Source organism: Chaetodon auriga, chromosome 16 (genome assembly GCF_051107435.1).
Source record: "Chaetodon auriga isolate fChaAug3 chromosome 16, fChaAug3.hap1, whole genome shotgun sequence".
Classification (NCBI taxonomy): domain Eukaryota; kingdom Metazoa; phylum Chordata; class Actinopteri; order Chaetodontiformes; family Chaetodontidae; genus Chaetodon; species Chaetodon auriga.
The window spans coordinates 12,620,461-12,636,762 of NC_135089.1; the positions used below are offsets into that span (position 1 = coordinate 12,620,461).

The 16,302-nt window shown below is 46.3% G+C and overlaps 1 protein-coding gene across 6 annotated transcripts in view; it reads left to right on the forward strand.

Annotated features, from left to right (window-relative positions):
• tnrc6c1 (trinucleotide repeat containing adaptor 6C1) overlaps positions 1-16,302 on the forward strand; it is a 43,205-nt gene that overhangs the window by 13,635 nt on the left and 13,268 nt on the right. For 4 of the 6 annotated variants that reach the window (XM_076753275.1, XM_076753278.1, XM_076753279.1 and 1 more), the window contains exons 4-5: positions 4,632-4,976; positions 13,176-15,695. In XM_076753275.1, the coding sequence (XP_076609390.1) occupies positions 4,632-4,976; positions 13,176-15,695 (2,865 nt within the window). Of the gene's footprint in view, positions 1-4,631; positions 4,977-11,289; positions 11,444-13,175; positions 15,696-16,302 lie in introns of those variants that run through there. The other 2 variants (XM_076753281.1, XM_076753280.1) reach the window with 2 other exon arrangements.

Sequence of the window (16,302 nt, forward strand, 5' to 3'; positions counted from 1 at the left end):
AATGAAAGCCCTATAAGATATATAATACATTTATGTTTTTATGTATGGCTTCATTTAGTGTGGTAACTAAATCTGCACCCTCCGTTGCTCATGACAATGATGGTATTATGATACCGCGATTGTGTGATTGTTGATTCGTTGCAAGACAACCATCTATGATGCATCACAATTTCTTGGTAACGAAAGAAGAAAAAAATACCCCTAAAAACGCAAAAAGCGGGAATTATGTATTTGCTCACTACATGGTGGTGTCAGTTTTGCAGAATTTGACAACTGCGATTAAACAATGCCTCTTTAACACACACACTGACTACAACTTACCCATGTCCTCGTCTTTTGAGTCAAACTGGCAAAGGAATGCGTTTAGAGCGATACATGTTTCTATGAAAGTATCAGTATTTGGTACAAGAGAAATTCATGCATTATTTTCCTGTAGTGATATTTGATCCCACCCCTAGTTTATGCAAAAGACCATGTCTTTAAAGTAGTAGACTGTTGTCCAATGTCTGCTGTTGAGAATTGCAGTAGCTGAAACCAGCGAACCTGCCTGTTAGAGTGGAGGTATGCATCCTACTGGATATTGAGCAACAGCTCCATTCAGGCCTTAACTAGGTTGATTAAAGGCTCAGCTATGGAGAGCTTATAATCACTCACAAACTGAACTTTTGCATGCATGTGTGTTTACACTCCACCCAAGAGCAAGATCCACTTCACTGAATGGAAAGCAGAGTCAGCATAGTGCTATTATTAAACTTCAAGGGAAAAGTGCACTGATAAGGCAGGGATCCATCTCCCAAGAACTTTTACTCGAATCCAGATTTGAAGCTGTGCCAGTATCCGTTGTTAAATGGCATGCTCTCTGCAGAATATTACATTTTCCCAGCAAGGGGAAAGTGCGTCCTGACTGCTTTAAGTTCCTATGAGCGGCACCTTTTCTGTAGGAAAATCCCTTGCTAAGCAGTGTATTCTGTTTTACTGTCATGTTGTTATATGCTATAAGGAGGCTTGCTTTCTATTTAGTATTACTCACCAGTAATGGTACTTGCATGGGCCAGTCTGCCTATGAAAGTGTGGGTTTCTCCTGTGGGTCCTGAGAAGTTGTTATCTATGGACCTCCACTCATCAAACTGACACATAGAAGGGATCCTTTATCTTCAAGGTCATGTGGCCTGTTTTTCTTTCACCCGAGAGGGAGCATCAGTGTCCCCCCTCCTTCTCTTCCACCTACCTTCAGCTCTCTGGTATCTTCTCACACAACCTCTCCCCAACCTCTAGTCAGGCAAGCATGCTATCATCTTTTCTCTCAGAAAATTAAGACTCCTTTTAAAGTGGAAAATAGGATGTCTTCCTCTGCGTGAAGCGCACACAGCCCCAAGGCCACGGTTTGATGTGTATCTTTGATGAACTGGGAATTCTCCTGCACACCCACACAGCTGAGGACTGTTTTTTGCAAATATGCTGTCAGAGCAAGTGGCTCTGATCTCTTTTTACTCTGTTTCACTTTTTTCTGCACGGCGCTGCGTTGTGACACTCACGCTTTATAAGCCACACCTTGTTAATGCTAGGGGTTTGTTTGTTTTTGTCTCATGATCCCCCCCCCATGATTTTCATCAACATAATTGCAATTATTAGAACATTTTGCTTTAATACATCAGTCACTTTGATGTCACTAAAAGTAGGACTTGTGTCTGAAAGTAGAATACTACACAGTGTGGCATACTACAGGCAAATAGTGCTCTAATTGTAAGCGGATTTAGACCCGAGCTGGTTTCAGGCAGTGAGACTCGAGCTCACAGTGGAGCGCGCAAGGGGGCGGAGACCGTCTTTACACACACACATACACACACACACACACACACACACACACACACACACACACACACAAGGGGGTTTTCACTTGTGGGGACATTACATAGACTTAGATTCAGTTCCTGGAGACTTACCCTAACCATAACCATAACCACTATTTGCCTATTCCTAACCCTATACCTAACCTTACCTAACCCGTAACCCTATTCTCAGTCTTCACCCTAAAATGTAATGATTTAAATTGTAGGGACCTGTATTTTGTCCCCACAAGTAAGGTGAGTCCCCACATGTGACTGTGTAAACAGATTTTTATCCCCACAACGTGAGTAATACATGGGCGCACACACACGTACACACACACACCATTCTCTTCATCACTTACCCTCTCTGCTCTACCTCCTTCCCCTCCTCCTGTACGTCAGCTCTCTCTTTCGCTCTCTCCCGCTCCCTCCCTCTCCCTCCTTGTCTCTTCCCTCTGATTGGCTGACAGAGCAGCCAGCCAGCTTTCCCCTTCCCCCAGCTTCCAGAAGAATCTACGTCACACACCAGAGAGTCCCAACTGTATAACGATCGCCTTCATGACCATCAATACACATTGTGGCACAACCACAAAGTCCTCTCTTTTTTAGAGGAAAACACCTCTTAAAATCAGCAGGGAGAATTGTTGTGTCCATCTGCCGCCCCCAATACAGTGATAATGACAAGAGGATAATAGTAGATCACAGTGAACGAAAGAGGAGAGGAGAGCACAGGAAGGTGGGGAGGGATGAAGCACAAGAACAGAGAGGAAATGGAGCAGATGTAGAGAAATCCGATGAGAGGCGAGCTCAAGCTCTAGAGCTTCCCCTCCTGATTCCCAAGCTGAAGGGAGAGGGAGACACGCTGACAGATACGGGTGAAACAGGATCAGACCATGCAGTCGGTGGTTATACCCCGTAGAGTGAAAGTGGTACTGAGGCAAAAATTACATAGGAAACCCCCCACCCACCCCCCTTCCACACACACACACACACACGCACGTACACACACACGCATAAACATACACAGGAAAATGAGGAAGCGAAGGTGAGAGAACATGTCTGTCTGTCAGTATTTACGAGGCTGTGTGAATGTATATTCTACGACACCATCCTATCCTCTCCCCTCGGTGTGGGCCTCAGCATTACATAACTCTTTGTTTTCGTGTGTGTCGGGCTGGCCGCATGTGTGCGAGTTATTCATTGCTTCACTGCACACACTCGGGATGGCAGCCAATGGCAAAGCACTGCTCTTTATAACTCATTTAGGCCACACAAAGATTTTCTTCTTTTGGTTTCTGCCTTTGCAAGATTTTTTTTCTCTTCAACCCCCCCTGTATTTTATTACCACCAAGAACTCAAATACCATTTTGAACAAGTGTGCATTATGTTTTGGCTTGCTCTCATACAGTATGTGTAGGTTTTAAGCACATTTTTTTTGCATCCTGTTTGCATTCTAGTTTACCAGCTTATTCTATTATGTAATGAAATGTGCTGAGGCGATTATCCAGTGTGCTTTGTGTCCCATAATGCATCACACCCAGCAGCAGCTCTGTGAACCCGAGGTGATCATCCTGTTGACTTAGCGGTGACCTCTAACCTTACACTGCCACATCCAGCTGACTATAGTAGCCTGCTGAGGACTTTGCATTTTACAGCTTCTTCCAAAAGAAATAAGGTCAAATTATGAAACCTATTATTGACATTTTTATGCTAACAATTTATGAAATGATTATATATGTGTAATGAATGTGATGAATGATATGTCAGTGTTGTTTTCACAACTTGTTTCCGCTGCCCCCAAGTGGCCAAAAAAAACAGTTAGTGCAGGATGAGCCCAGAAAGCTGCACTGACTACTAGTGCCTCTCTTAAGTTTGGCTGCTTCAAGTCAAACCATGGGAAAGGGCTGGTCAGGGACAGTGCTTGATTGAGTGTGAGAGACAGACCCAGAGAATCACAATCTGTCAGTACAGGTAAGTAAAGCTAGTGGGACACGAGCACTTGGTTTGCACAGCTATAAGAGCAGTTAATAACAAACAGCTTTGGTTGAGCACTGAGAGGTGATCGTTTCAGGGCCCATAACCCGCCACAAACCATGAAAAGCTTATGCTGATGGCGCTTGGCACTCTTTGCAGTACTGTCCTGATGGAGACAATAGCCCACAATAATGCAGCAGGCAGATCTAAATCCATTATGTGGTACTTGACCTCCTCATCACGTCTAATCTGTGACCAGGCACCGTGGCAGACTGTGAGAGTTGTGTGTCTTGGCCGTTCCTAAAGGCTGACGGTTTATTACAGTACCACCCTGAGATTATTACAGTCCTCTGTTTCTCCAAAGAGCAGCCATGTGTTTAGACTGACCACTGCCTAGAGTCAAGCTTCAGGCAGCCAGGAGAGATGGCAAATCTTGTGCATTTATAGACACCTCCTCATTGGCCTTTCTGAATTTAACATTATGCTTATCCAAAAGTGACCGTGGCTTTGAAAAGAAGCAGTGAAGGAAATGCTAAGCCACCGCAGCTTTCCAGAAAAGACTTGTACTGGTGATGGTACTGCAAAAACAGCAACTAACAGTAATACAGTGTTTTTTTTGTTTGTTTTTAGCTGACAGATGACGAATGCAATTAAATATTAATTAAAGTGCAACTCATCAACTAATGGGTCAATAATTGCTTTGGCACAAGTGTGCGCTCAACAACTCTGCTTTGCCTAATGCTCCTTTACCTCCCTCATCCCTTGCATTTATGCTCTCTTGTCACCTGTCCCCCCTCTCACCCCCCCACCACCCTCCCACCTCCACAGTGCCAGACTCTGCCAAGCTCGACCCCACCCCTCCTCTTCCCCCCGTGAACCCCAGTGCCGTCCCGTCTGTACCCCCAAGCAGTGGCAATGGCAAGCGCGCCCCCTCCGGAGGTCAGCCGCAGACAGCACAGCAGCCCCAAACTCTGCTCCAGCAGCGCTACCCGCCCAGAGAGGTGCCCCCGCGCTTCCGCCAGCAGGAACACAAGCAGCTGTTGAAGAGGGGCCAGCCTCTGCCCGCCGGGACCCTGCCTCTCACCATCTCGGGACATCCCACCGCTACTGAACCTGCAGCAGCCGTAGCCATACACTCCTCTCCCTCTTCCTCCACAACCAGCCTGCCTACAGGTCAGCCTAGACACTCTGTTGGCGAGTCATTATCTCTTTCACGTCACACGTTTTAATCTGCCTTTCTGCACAGCCGGAACCTGCAACTTCTATGCTCACACTGTATGAATCAGTTGACAGGCCACAGCGTGGGTGCTCACTCTGAATGTAAGCAGGGAACCCCTGGTCGGTTTGTACAGAGACGATTCCAATAAAGTTTATTCAAGCAAGACAACTGCATCATCAGCAATGTTGACAATCTGAGAAAGACAGTAATATTCGGTGCAACTCTACTAGGAATGGAAAATAAGAATATAAAAAGAAAAGTCTGTTCTGCAATGAAATTCAGTTTCATATCACTGCAGTTTCAGTCAGGTCTACAGTTTTCGCCAACATTTAACATGTAAAATACTACTAAAATAATAATAAAACAAGCTCGCCACAGTTTGTCACAGATGCTTTGACAGCAGCATGTGGGAAATCAGATTGTGCAAGTACAAGACAGCCGAGCAGAATTTGTGGCAAGCCAGAAATCCAACTCACACAGCTACACAGCTCCAGTAAAACAAAATGTTCTTCACTGCACTTCACTGATTCTTTTATAGATAGATGCATAGGGTATATAGTGTTTTTTTTACAACTCATCCTGTCAGCTGTTTAGACTTATATCAGGTGCGGACAGAATGGCCCTGTTTTGCGCATACTGGAATTGGCATTCTTAAATGACGTTGGCTGTATCTATTCTCGTTTTTGCATGGCGCTGTGATTGTAAATGAAATGGTGTACCTGTAGAGCTGTGAGAAGATACTTCACAGGTGCTGCAGACTGTTGTTTATTTTCACTCTGCCTCTACCTGGCTGGGAATTAGAAATGGGGATAGAGGAATACAGGGGTAGAGGATGGAGAGTAAACACAGCTGGCTGTCTGCGTGTGTGTATTTTCCTTCCTGAGGCTCTGCATGTCACAGTAAACCAGGTTCTCATGTATTTCCAAGCGATAAAGGTCTGTTCTTTTTTAATATAAAAATCATCTGTTCTTTGAAGATGATCATATTGAAAATTCTTTTGGGGGCATTTGGCACTTCTCATTATCTGGAAAGGAAAACAAATTGTAGCATAAGTGTGTGTCTCAGCATTGCCCAACCCCTCTGATGCTGTTTCAGTGCAGCTCTATCTCCATGGAGATGATATGTTTTTCCTGTCCTCTCTTTCTCCTCCTCCTCCCTCTCATCATCATCATCCTCCCACTCTTTGTTGAGCATTGCTGACCAGCCCCACAGTGTTTCCTGTTTTTGGAGGAGGAGCCTTATGAAGCGAGCTAGTTGGCTGGGCGCCTCAGTGGGCCTGACCTGGCGCTGATAGAAAGACTGAGTGAGAAGGAAAGAAAGAAAGACGGAGAGAGCGAGCATGGCAGAGGTCCAGTACTGTGGGCTGAAGTGACTCATGGCTTACGGTAAAAGCTGCTGCTTCTCTCCACCCCTCTCTGGCGGGCCCGCTCTGCTCTGCTTTTGCTCTCTGTGCGTCTTTGAACTGATTGATTACATTAGGACAGACAAACAGGAGGACCTTTCAGGCTGAAAGACAGATAGGAGTACAGTGGGAGGTTTTTGTACTGTATATACCTCTACACATACTGTAGCAACTCAGAGAGGTTTTGCACATGACACTCCCCTTTACAGTTGAAGACAGTGGGTCTCTTCAACCATTGAATGTCTCAGTTGGAAAACTTCACTTTCTGTTCTGTAAAATATGCAGAAATGTCATTTAACACACATGCAGAGTGCCACCGGTAAAACCACCTCCATCCCTGCAGCCGTGCCTACTGATTACTTTCATTTCTTGCTGATAGCTAACAGTACAAGCACACTAGCTGCATTCATTCTCTCCCCTCTCCCTCTCCTCTCCATCCACTGACTCCCCTTCACCTCACCTCGTCTTTCATTACTTGGTCACATGTCGGCTCTCTTGAAAAGTAGGCCTGATAAACGTGGTCTTTGTGTCCATATCAGAATACATCTGCCTGTACACAAACACTCTCTTCCTCTGCAGGCTTAGCTTTGTGTGTCCCTGCTCAACTTGACCCATGCAGCATTATTCTGCTGTAAAGGCAGGTAGCAGCAACCACTGCTGTGTTTTGATGGTTGAGTTCAGATTTTGTATCAATATTAATGGATAAACATTGTCCTTATTGAGGGTTTTTAGTTAAATGACATATGGAAATGACTTTTTTTAAGCATACAGTTTTCTCCAATTCTTTGCATTTGTTATCTGGCAGTAATGCACTCAGCAGCTCTGGCCTTCTCTGACTTGTTTAGTTTGACTCTAAACTTATCAAAGAATTAGCTTGTTGTCCTATAATGTGTTGGCTGTACACCCCCTAGTTAAAGCCTACAAAGTAACAATCAAGGTTTCATATACCTGTAGGCATTGTACTTGCTCAGCACAACAGGGGCCGACACCAGCTAAAAACATCTTAATGTAAACAGACCTTGTCAAGTAAAAGAACAGTGCAGCTAAAGTGCTAATAGCTTGTCTAGTGGAGAGTGCATGCAGGCTAGACTTGATGTGCTCTTTAAGTCTGCTGATGATGCTGTAAAAGAGCCTTGGGAATCCCCTCAAAGAGGACTGGGACGTCTTGTGATGTGATTAAACATCAGCTCTCTGTTAACCACAAATGTTCAGCGCTCGCTCTTTCCTTTTTCTATCTCATCTCTCTCACTCTGTGCCCCTGCTCCTCTGGCTCTCTCTGCCGTGCTCGTCATTCTCTGATGCACATGTGTTCACCTCCTACACCTCTGCTATACCTACACCTCAGCTCACACAAACCCTCATTGGCCCCAGGGCAGCGAAGATTAGTCAGGCTGCACATACCTTATGTACCTATGTTTGTCGATTTTCCCATTATTATATCCTTCTCCTAATGTTGCCATTTGCTTGGCTAACAATCCATATCCCAAGGCCCTTTCATGTAGAGGAGGCGTGAGAGAGCAAGCTATTTTAAGACTGGCATGCTGGAGAAAGCCCTTGACCTGGTTTATCCTTTAGAGGAGGAGGAGAAAGGGGATACTCGCGGGCAAACATGACGACCAGATGTCTTAGATGTGTGCTTTTTCAAAAGACACGTTTTGTCCCTCTGTTAGTCTTTTCCCTTGAGATAATGTTGAGATAATAACATAGCATTAACAGCAAAGCAGCAGCAAAAAGAGCATCTATATGAAACAGAATTTCTTGCATATATTTCTGTACAGTCCCTGTCATTAAGCAGCTGTTGTTTGTTCCAGGAAGAATACAATTTAGCCAACATCCAACAATCTGTCTGTGTCACTTCAGCATACTCCCAGCAGTGGCAGAAGGAAAAAACCATCAAGTGTTATGTGTGTGCTGAGCGTACAGAAGTCTGCTGGTTCGGTGTATGGCTGATGGCTGCTACTCTGCTTTGTCATATTGCGTCACACTGGGCTGGCAAACAGGACATGCAGGTCACTTTTGCAATGCTGCCCTGACCCTACCTCACTCTCAGACCCTTAAATATTAGTAACATACAAATCAGCTGGTTCAGTTGAGTATTCTAGACACACTAGTAGTGGTAGTAACTTTCTTGTTTGCCTGCTAATGCCCTGCTGGAATAATACTTCATAAGACAAATGCTGTTTTGCACAGATGTTTGACATAAGTGGCTGCACAAACTATAATCATTATTTGATTATTCAGTACTCTTATTCGGTGCCTAAGATTTAAAAAGTTGTGAAAAATGGCAGTTATATGTCCCACATTCCAAGGCAGCATAGACAAAATGCATGTTCTTATATGACCAACAGTAATAAAAACAGACAGTTTACTATTATATATGACAAAGAAAGGCATTAAATTGGCACATTTGAGAAGTGAGAACCAGAGAAGGAAAAAAAAAATAGGCTTGTGCAATTGAGACTTAATAATAAGTATCGTCTCTGATCATGTCTGTTGTCTCTTTAAAGAAAACCGCATCTATTTATTCGATGCTTTTTTGTGCTGTTCCTTGTACAGTTTATGTTTAGTGCATCAAATCAAAAACAATTGGGATTGTGATCATTAAACACAGAGGTAGCATGTTTCTGGGAAGTGTATGTTCATGTGTGTATGTCTGTCTGTCCATAAGCTTGTTCATCTGGCTGGCAGCATGCATTGTCAGGTCTGTACCATCCTGTCTCTCTGCCCTCAGGGACTTCATTAAGCCAGGATCAGTCCAGCTGAGGCCCACACAGCCCTCCTAGATTACTTCCTCTTTCAATCTCTCAACATCATATCTGTCTTTCATTTTCTGTCCAGTCTGTCTTTGTATTCTCATGCCTCTGAATCTCTCTTTTATATGACCCTTGTACCCCCCCCCCCACACACACACACACACACACACACACACACACCCACCTTACTACACCTGTATTTTGTACATTAGTGTCCACTTGTTATGAAAAGTGTTACGAGGCTGAAGGAAAGCATGAAAAGGAAGAATTGCCTGCTGAGCATTCAGGAAGTCGTGTGTTTGTGTTTTTTCTGTTTGCCTGCATGTATGCATCCATACAGTAGATGCAGTGTCTGCACTGTGTGCACAGTATGTTAACACACAAAGGAGCCAGTGGCCATGCAGTAGCACAGCATGACCTCACCACATGTTAGGTCCTCACAGTGGAGAGGCACAGTGGGCTGAACCTTAGCCATAAAAGGACTCTTGTTCTCTACCAAACATTGACTTATTGTGTTGTTGCGTGGGCACCGGGATCATTTGTAAACAATACTAGCCTTGATCCAGGGGACTGCTGTTCTTTTTTTTTTTTCTTTCTCTCTTTTGCCGAGCTCCCAGTCCCTGCTATCCTCCTCCCTCCATGTCTTCTATTAAATCTCATGCATGTCTTCCTCTGTTGTCTCTGTATGCAACCTCTTTGCCCCTTGTAGCTCCAGTGGCATGTTTTGGATCAGATCACTGGCCCCTTATCATGAACTGTGGCTAGATCCATGAGTCTGCTCATTTTATGCCCTTGCCTTGTGCTCAGAAAGGCCCACAGTGAAGTGGCACCTAGCAACCAAAGGCTACATCCACACTAATGCGTTTTGGTTTTAAAATGTGCAACTTTTGCTACTTTTATACCTAACATCCACACTACTCCAGCATTTTGAAATCCCTAAAATCGATACTGTTGAAAACGCTGCTGACCCCCCTTTTAGTTGAAAAGGCGTTTTAGTCTGGATGGGCATACATGTAGACTTTTGGAAACAAGGCACAAACACCCACATTCGTTCACTGATTGGGTCTTATCAGTCACGGCGTGTCCTTCTCTGATTTATCACTTTTTTTTAGCACTTATCACATGACCCTTTTCAGGAAGAAAATAAGTGACATCAGCTTGACTACCAATGGTTAATTCAACATGGATAATGGATTGCAGGTGTTCCTTAAGCCATATCTGATAAAGAAATACCTCAATGATGGAGTTACCCCACGGCAGCAATATTATGGCTATCATTTTTCAAGAATTTGAAGGCACAGTTTGCAATTTGGAGGAGGGTGATCAACATAAACATGGACTACCTTCCTTTTGTTATCTGTACTTCTTTTGTTCTGCGCAACTATTGTGAAGTTCACAAAGATATTGTAAACAACCAAAGCATAAATGCTCTCCAGTAAGACAGGAACTTCCAGCCACCCAGCAGAGCCACTAATAACATAACAGACAACAACAAAACCAAGGGGAAATGAGTGAGATGTGTGTTTACCAAATAGATTGAGACAGAAATAGACGTTTGTCATCATGCGTGTTCTGATGATATGCCTGCTCATACATAACCGCATGCATGTGTGAGAAAATTGTTATGCCAGCACCAGGGGTGCAGCAGGCCTTTGTGGGGTTTCTCTTGCTCTCTGTTGCCCGCCACTGCTATTCAAGTGGCTTTCCATTGTGGGTAGCAGTGCTAATTGCAGATGGAGTGGTCTTGGCTAAATATTTAGTGACAGTTTTGAAAGGTTGAAAGATGTGAGGGTGGGGGGAGGTTAGAGGAGTCCCCCTTTTGTTTTGTGTTACCTCATGCCTCGTGAGTGCATAATGAAAGTCTCCAGGCTTTATCGTTCAGCTGTTAACCAAGCCCCCCATTTCTCCAGTGCTCCCATCCCCTCCCCCAACCAGCCTTCTTTCAGTGCTTTTCCAGAGAGGGAGAATATCCTCCGTCAGGATAGGAATAGAGCACGATATAAATAAAGCCAGAGGGAGGCAATAGATAGAAGAGAAGAGACCCAGCCAAAGCAGTGTTGGTGGGAGGGACCGAGCATGAGGGGTGAGGAAGGAAGGGAGGGGGAGTTGTCTCATGCCGCGCAAGAGCTGTGCAACTTCTTGGCAGTATTTCAGAAACGAGCCTCAGAAGCTTGGCGAGCCGAGCAGACATATTGAGACAAGGATGGTCGCTGCGTCGCACAAAACCTAGCTCTTTACAGGATGGTTGGGAGGCACGTCTCCACAGGTATTTCGTTACTGTGTTTCACATCTCCCCTTCTTCCCTCTTGGTCTCCCTGTTTTTTCTCTCCTCTGTGCCTCTTCTGTGTTGTTTTGGTGGATTGTATTTACACACTGTGTGGAAGAGCACTTTTAAACAGTAAAGCTGCAGCGACAGTGCATTGTGGGCATGCAGTATTGAGTTCTCATGTTGTGCGTTATTGCAAGTGAGACATCCGTGCTATTAAAGCAGCGATGTTCGAGATACAGATGGTAGCTCAGAGCTTTTTTGGCTGTAGTTCAGGACTGAGAAAATGGCGGTCCTGCACTTCTCAGTAGAGTGACGCTACAGAACGACAGCGCTGTGTGTGTCAGAAACACAGTGCCCTCTTTTTTCCCTCCTGCTCTCTCACTGCCTCCTCTCTCTCCTCTAGCAAGCATTGAAGTAAGCTTGAAAACAAGGGGTGGTACACAAATGCTGTCACTTCCCTCATGTAGTTGTGACACCGTTTTTTTTGCACACAAACTAAGCATGCATGTGAGGGCACATGTAAACAACAAGCCACTGCAGCAGCAGGGACAGCAGAAATGAGGCAATGAGGTGGGAGCAGGTTCATCAGTGCAGCAATCATGATCTGCAACTGGGCTTAGTTTGTACCAACAAGATCCATATGCACACTGGTACTCCAGGGAGCTTGCTCAACTCACTCCACAGGGATCTAAGAGAAATAAGTCAAAGCATTACTTTGTGTTGTCGGTGCAGTTGTGCAGGCATATTGAGGCTGATGTGTTGGTGAGGAGACAGGCTGCCTTGAGCGAGTGTAGAGTTTTGTTGCTGTCAAGCAGAGGTCATAACTGCAGTGGTTAGGAGGTCAAAAGTTAAGGATGACCCAGCTGTATGGCCCCTGTCATTGATTACTTCCTCGAATGGGGTTCCCAAATGTCACGGTCATTTCTGGGATGACCTGTTATTAAGATACAGTACTTGGCTTCCCATTTCATACAGGACAATAGCATGCATTATTTAATGACTGACACAAGAAGAGTCTGCATGTGGTACATATTCCTGCTTGGTTCATTTTTAACTCTATTTACTCAAAATAGCCTCTAAATGTGGTAACCTTTATTAGTATCAGTAGTATTGTATGCAATCACAGTGAAATGTTAAGTTTCAATTTTGATTTTTGGTCTTAAAAATTGATTTTATGTAGAAATTACTAGTCTTTTCAGCACAAGCAGTTTGACTACAAGCTCCTTCACATTTTGAACAATATCTGCAATGATGACTATAAAATAGCTTTAGGGATGTCTGAGTTGCTCCAGTTTCAGCACAGTTGGTTTTGAGAGACAGCATTGTGGTTGTGAATATCATCTTGTCATAGTTACATCATGGAGAGCATTGGTCCTGTCTTGAGTCATTGCATATTTGGAAACATATGTATGAAAACTGTGTGACCTGTGAAAATATATAGTGTTTAAATGGAGTGCAGAAATGTTGCATTTATTTTCTAATTAAAGGTCCCTCTGCTATCATATTAGTCATTCTCCTCTCAGTGTTTGCATTTTCAGTGTAGGTGGTATTTTCATTAATAAAGCATATTGTGAAGTCTATGTATACATAAGTAGACACCTTACATGTTGCCATGGTATTTCAACCTTAATAAGCATATGTGGGTGTGATGACGTTCTAACTTATACCTCTCTTTGCTCATGCTCTTGCTCATGCTCATGTCCTGTTGTTTTTCTTTCCTCTCATACAGAACTGCCCCCACAGAGCGGCCAGGGAGCCCAGTATGATAATCCCCTCTGGGGACACCTGCCAGCCAACAGGAGTGCCACAAGTGCTGCATCTTCCACCAATTTCAGTGGCTGGGATCAACTGATCATTGACCAGAAGGACACAGAGGCTTGGCCCTCTATTACCCTCAGCCAGAGCCAGGCCCCTCCAGGAGGATGCCCTTTGGACACTGACCCTGGTCACCTGACCAGCAGCGGCAGCAGCAGCAGCAGCAGCAGCAGTAGTACTAGTAGTAGTTGTAGTGCAGTGAGTATGGCCACAGGGGCCAACAGCCAGACAGGCCACTTCCCTGCCAACCACCTTAGCAGCAAGGCCAACAGTGGGCCCAGCCCTGCCAATCATACTGGAACCAGCATGCTCTCTAGCCAGGTTGCATCCAGTCGCAGCTGGGGCTCTGGGCCTGGACCTTCCCACTGCCCCCCCCAGTCCTCAGTGGGGAGTGAAGGGAAGAGTGACAGCCCAGTGGGGGGAGGAGGCAGCAGGGGCTGGGGCTCTTCTTCGTCATCCTCCGCCACCAACTTTAACTTGAACCTAAACCCTAATGCCAACCCTTCTGCCTGGCCCATGTTGGGGCATGATGGAGGTGGCACAGGGGCAGGCAGCTCAGGGGGAGCCAACACCATTTCACCTCCACAACCTACACCCAACCTCTGTAATCCACCTGGCCCCTCTCCAGCCCAGACCAGCACCTGTACCGGAGCCAACACTAACAGCAACTCCTCGGGGATTGGCAGCGCCTGGGGTAGCATAATGGCCTCTGACACTTCAGAGCCACACCCCTCCCCGTCCACGAATGTGTCTTTCAGTTCAGAACCTCAGAACCTTAAAACTGATGGACCAAATCACACTAATAAGCAGGAACCCCCCAGCCCCATCCGCAACTTGCCTGGCTGGGGTAGTGCACCTGTAGGCTTGGGTTCCATGGGGCAGCCTCCACCAGGGGGCCCACAGGTCAATGGAGAAGATGGCACCTCAGTATGGGGTAACAGTAGCGATTCAAAGGCACCTTCATCTAAGGAGGCACCTGGTTGGGACTCTGCCTGGGGCCATGGAGGAGGTGGAGCAGGAAACTCTGGAGGCTGGGGTGACCAGTCTGCTGGAGGATGGGGGAAGCAGCACACTGAAGAGGCCCAGGGAAGCTGGGATGCCCCCAGCTCTCCTCCCCAGGATCCACAATCTAGTCCTTGGAGCAGAGCTGTGAGCACAGCTGGTGCCAGTGAGGGGAGCAGTGACAGCATGGAAGGACATCCCCGGCACAGAGACCACTCATCCAGAGATAATCCAGCTCCTCTGCTGCCTGCCCAGGATCTAGACCCCAGGGTGTTGTGCAACACTGGCTGGGGACAGACTCCTGTTCGCCAGCACACCTCCTGGGACATGGACGATACTAAACGCAAGAATGATGTGGGCACTGAATCATGGGGATCTGGCCAAACCACTCCAAGCGATGCCCAGGGGCCCTCCAACACGAACATGGGCCCCTCTCAGAGGACTGAACCTGGGAGCAAAAATGATGTGCCTGGTTCTCAGGGAGCTTCAGGTTGGGGTGGAAGTATAGCTGCTACCAACCAGCCTAGCTCTGGCTGGGGAGAGCCAGCCAACAACATTAAGCCCCCAAGTGGCCCTGGTGGCTGGGGGACCCCTTCAACAGGAGGTTCCACCACTAATATACCCAAGAATGGGAATCAGTCCTGGGGAGAGGAGAAGACAGCTGGGTGGGATGACTCTCACATCAAGGCAACACCCCAGAGCTGGGGAGAACAACCCAAAGCATCCCACAGCTGGGGCAATAGTGGAGGGAGCAATAATGCAGGGGACTGGAGAGAACCAGAGGAGAGCAAAAAGAGTCCCACCAACCCTGGGTGGGAGGGAGAAGCAGCAGGCTGGAAGGAAAAACCACGAGGCTGGGGAATGCCTTCTTCAGGACCTGGGATATCTGGAGCTGGAGGAAATGCGGGTTGGGGAGAGCCCGTTTGTCAGCGTCCTAGTGGCCCTCCCCAAGGTTGGGGGGCAAAGCCTCAGGATGGGCCCAGTGGTAGTAGTGGAGCAGGAAGCATGGGCTCTTGGGGTGGCTCAGGCTCAGTGAAGCAAAGTGGAGGCTGGGGTGGCAGTAAGCAGGAGTCCTCAGCTGAGCCTACAGGCTGGGAAGAGCCCTCCCCACCTTCAATCCGGCGTAAGATGGAGATCGATGATGGGACCTCAGCTTGGGGTGACCCTGGTACCTACAACAAGACAGTCAACCTGTGGGACAGAAACAATCCAGGAATGTCCCAGGCTAAAGTTACCACTGGAGGCAATAACCCCCCAGGCCCCAACAACAACCACCCCCTCTCTCACAATCACCCTTATCATGGCCCGCCTGCACCTTTACAGAACCACACCCAAAACTCCCAAAACCCAGGACCCAGCAGTGGGCCCATGGATCCTATTGTCCAACACCAGTCTGGGCCAGCTCACAACAGGGGTCCCCTGATAGCTCAAGGTAAGACATAATCCTCTGATTTTGTAGTGCATATACATAGTCTACACCTCTTCCGTTTAGTCAAATTGGCAAGATTCAGTGGCTTATAGTCTACAGATAAATTATATGGTCAACATTAGAACTTAAAAAGTGTTTTGACTTCACTGTGACTTTGACCTTTTCAAAATGCTACTTAAGGTAAAGTAGATTGATTTCATTTTCCTGGTTTCCCTTTTCTTTTTCCTCTGCTCAAAGTTAAGGTGTCAAACTTTAAAGTTGGTTGTTGGTTAGCTAGCACAGTGCGCTGCTAAGCTCCAATCTGTTGATCCACTTAAAGGTAAAATCTTGACCTAGTTTGCCCTCTTTGGATTTACATCTTATCAACTATCCAAATGTGTTAAGCGGCACCAGCCCTGTCTCTCCATGAGGCACCTCACACCAGACAAGTCTGTATGGGTAACCCTGGCAACCTCTCATGGGTACCCAAAGGAAGCACGAGAATGCTGTTTACAAAGTCTCTCGTGAAAATAGCGATTCACCACAAACTGTTTGAGACTGATCGGAAGTGTGTGATTACATGGGAGCCACCATCTGTCAGTTGTTGAAGGGAGGAGGTGGAGCAAGCCCC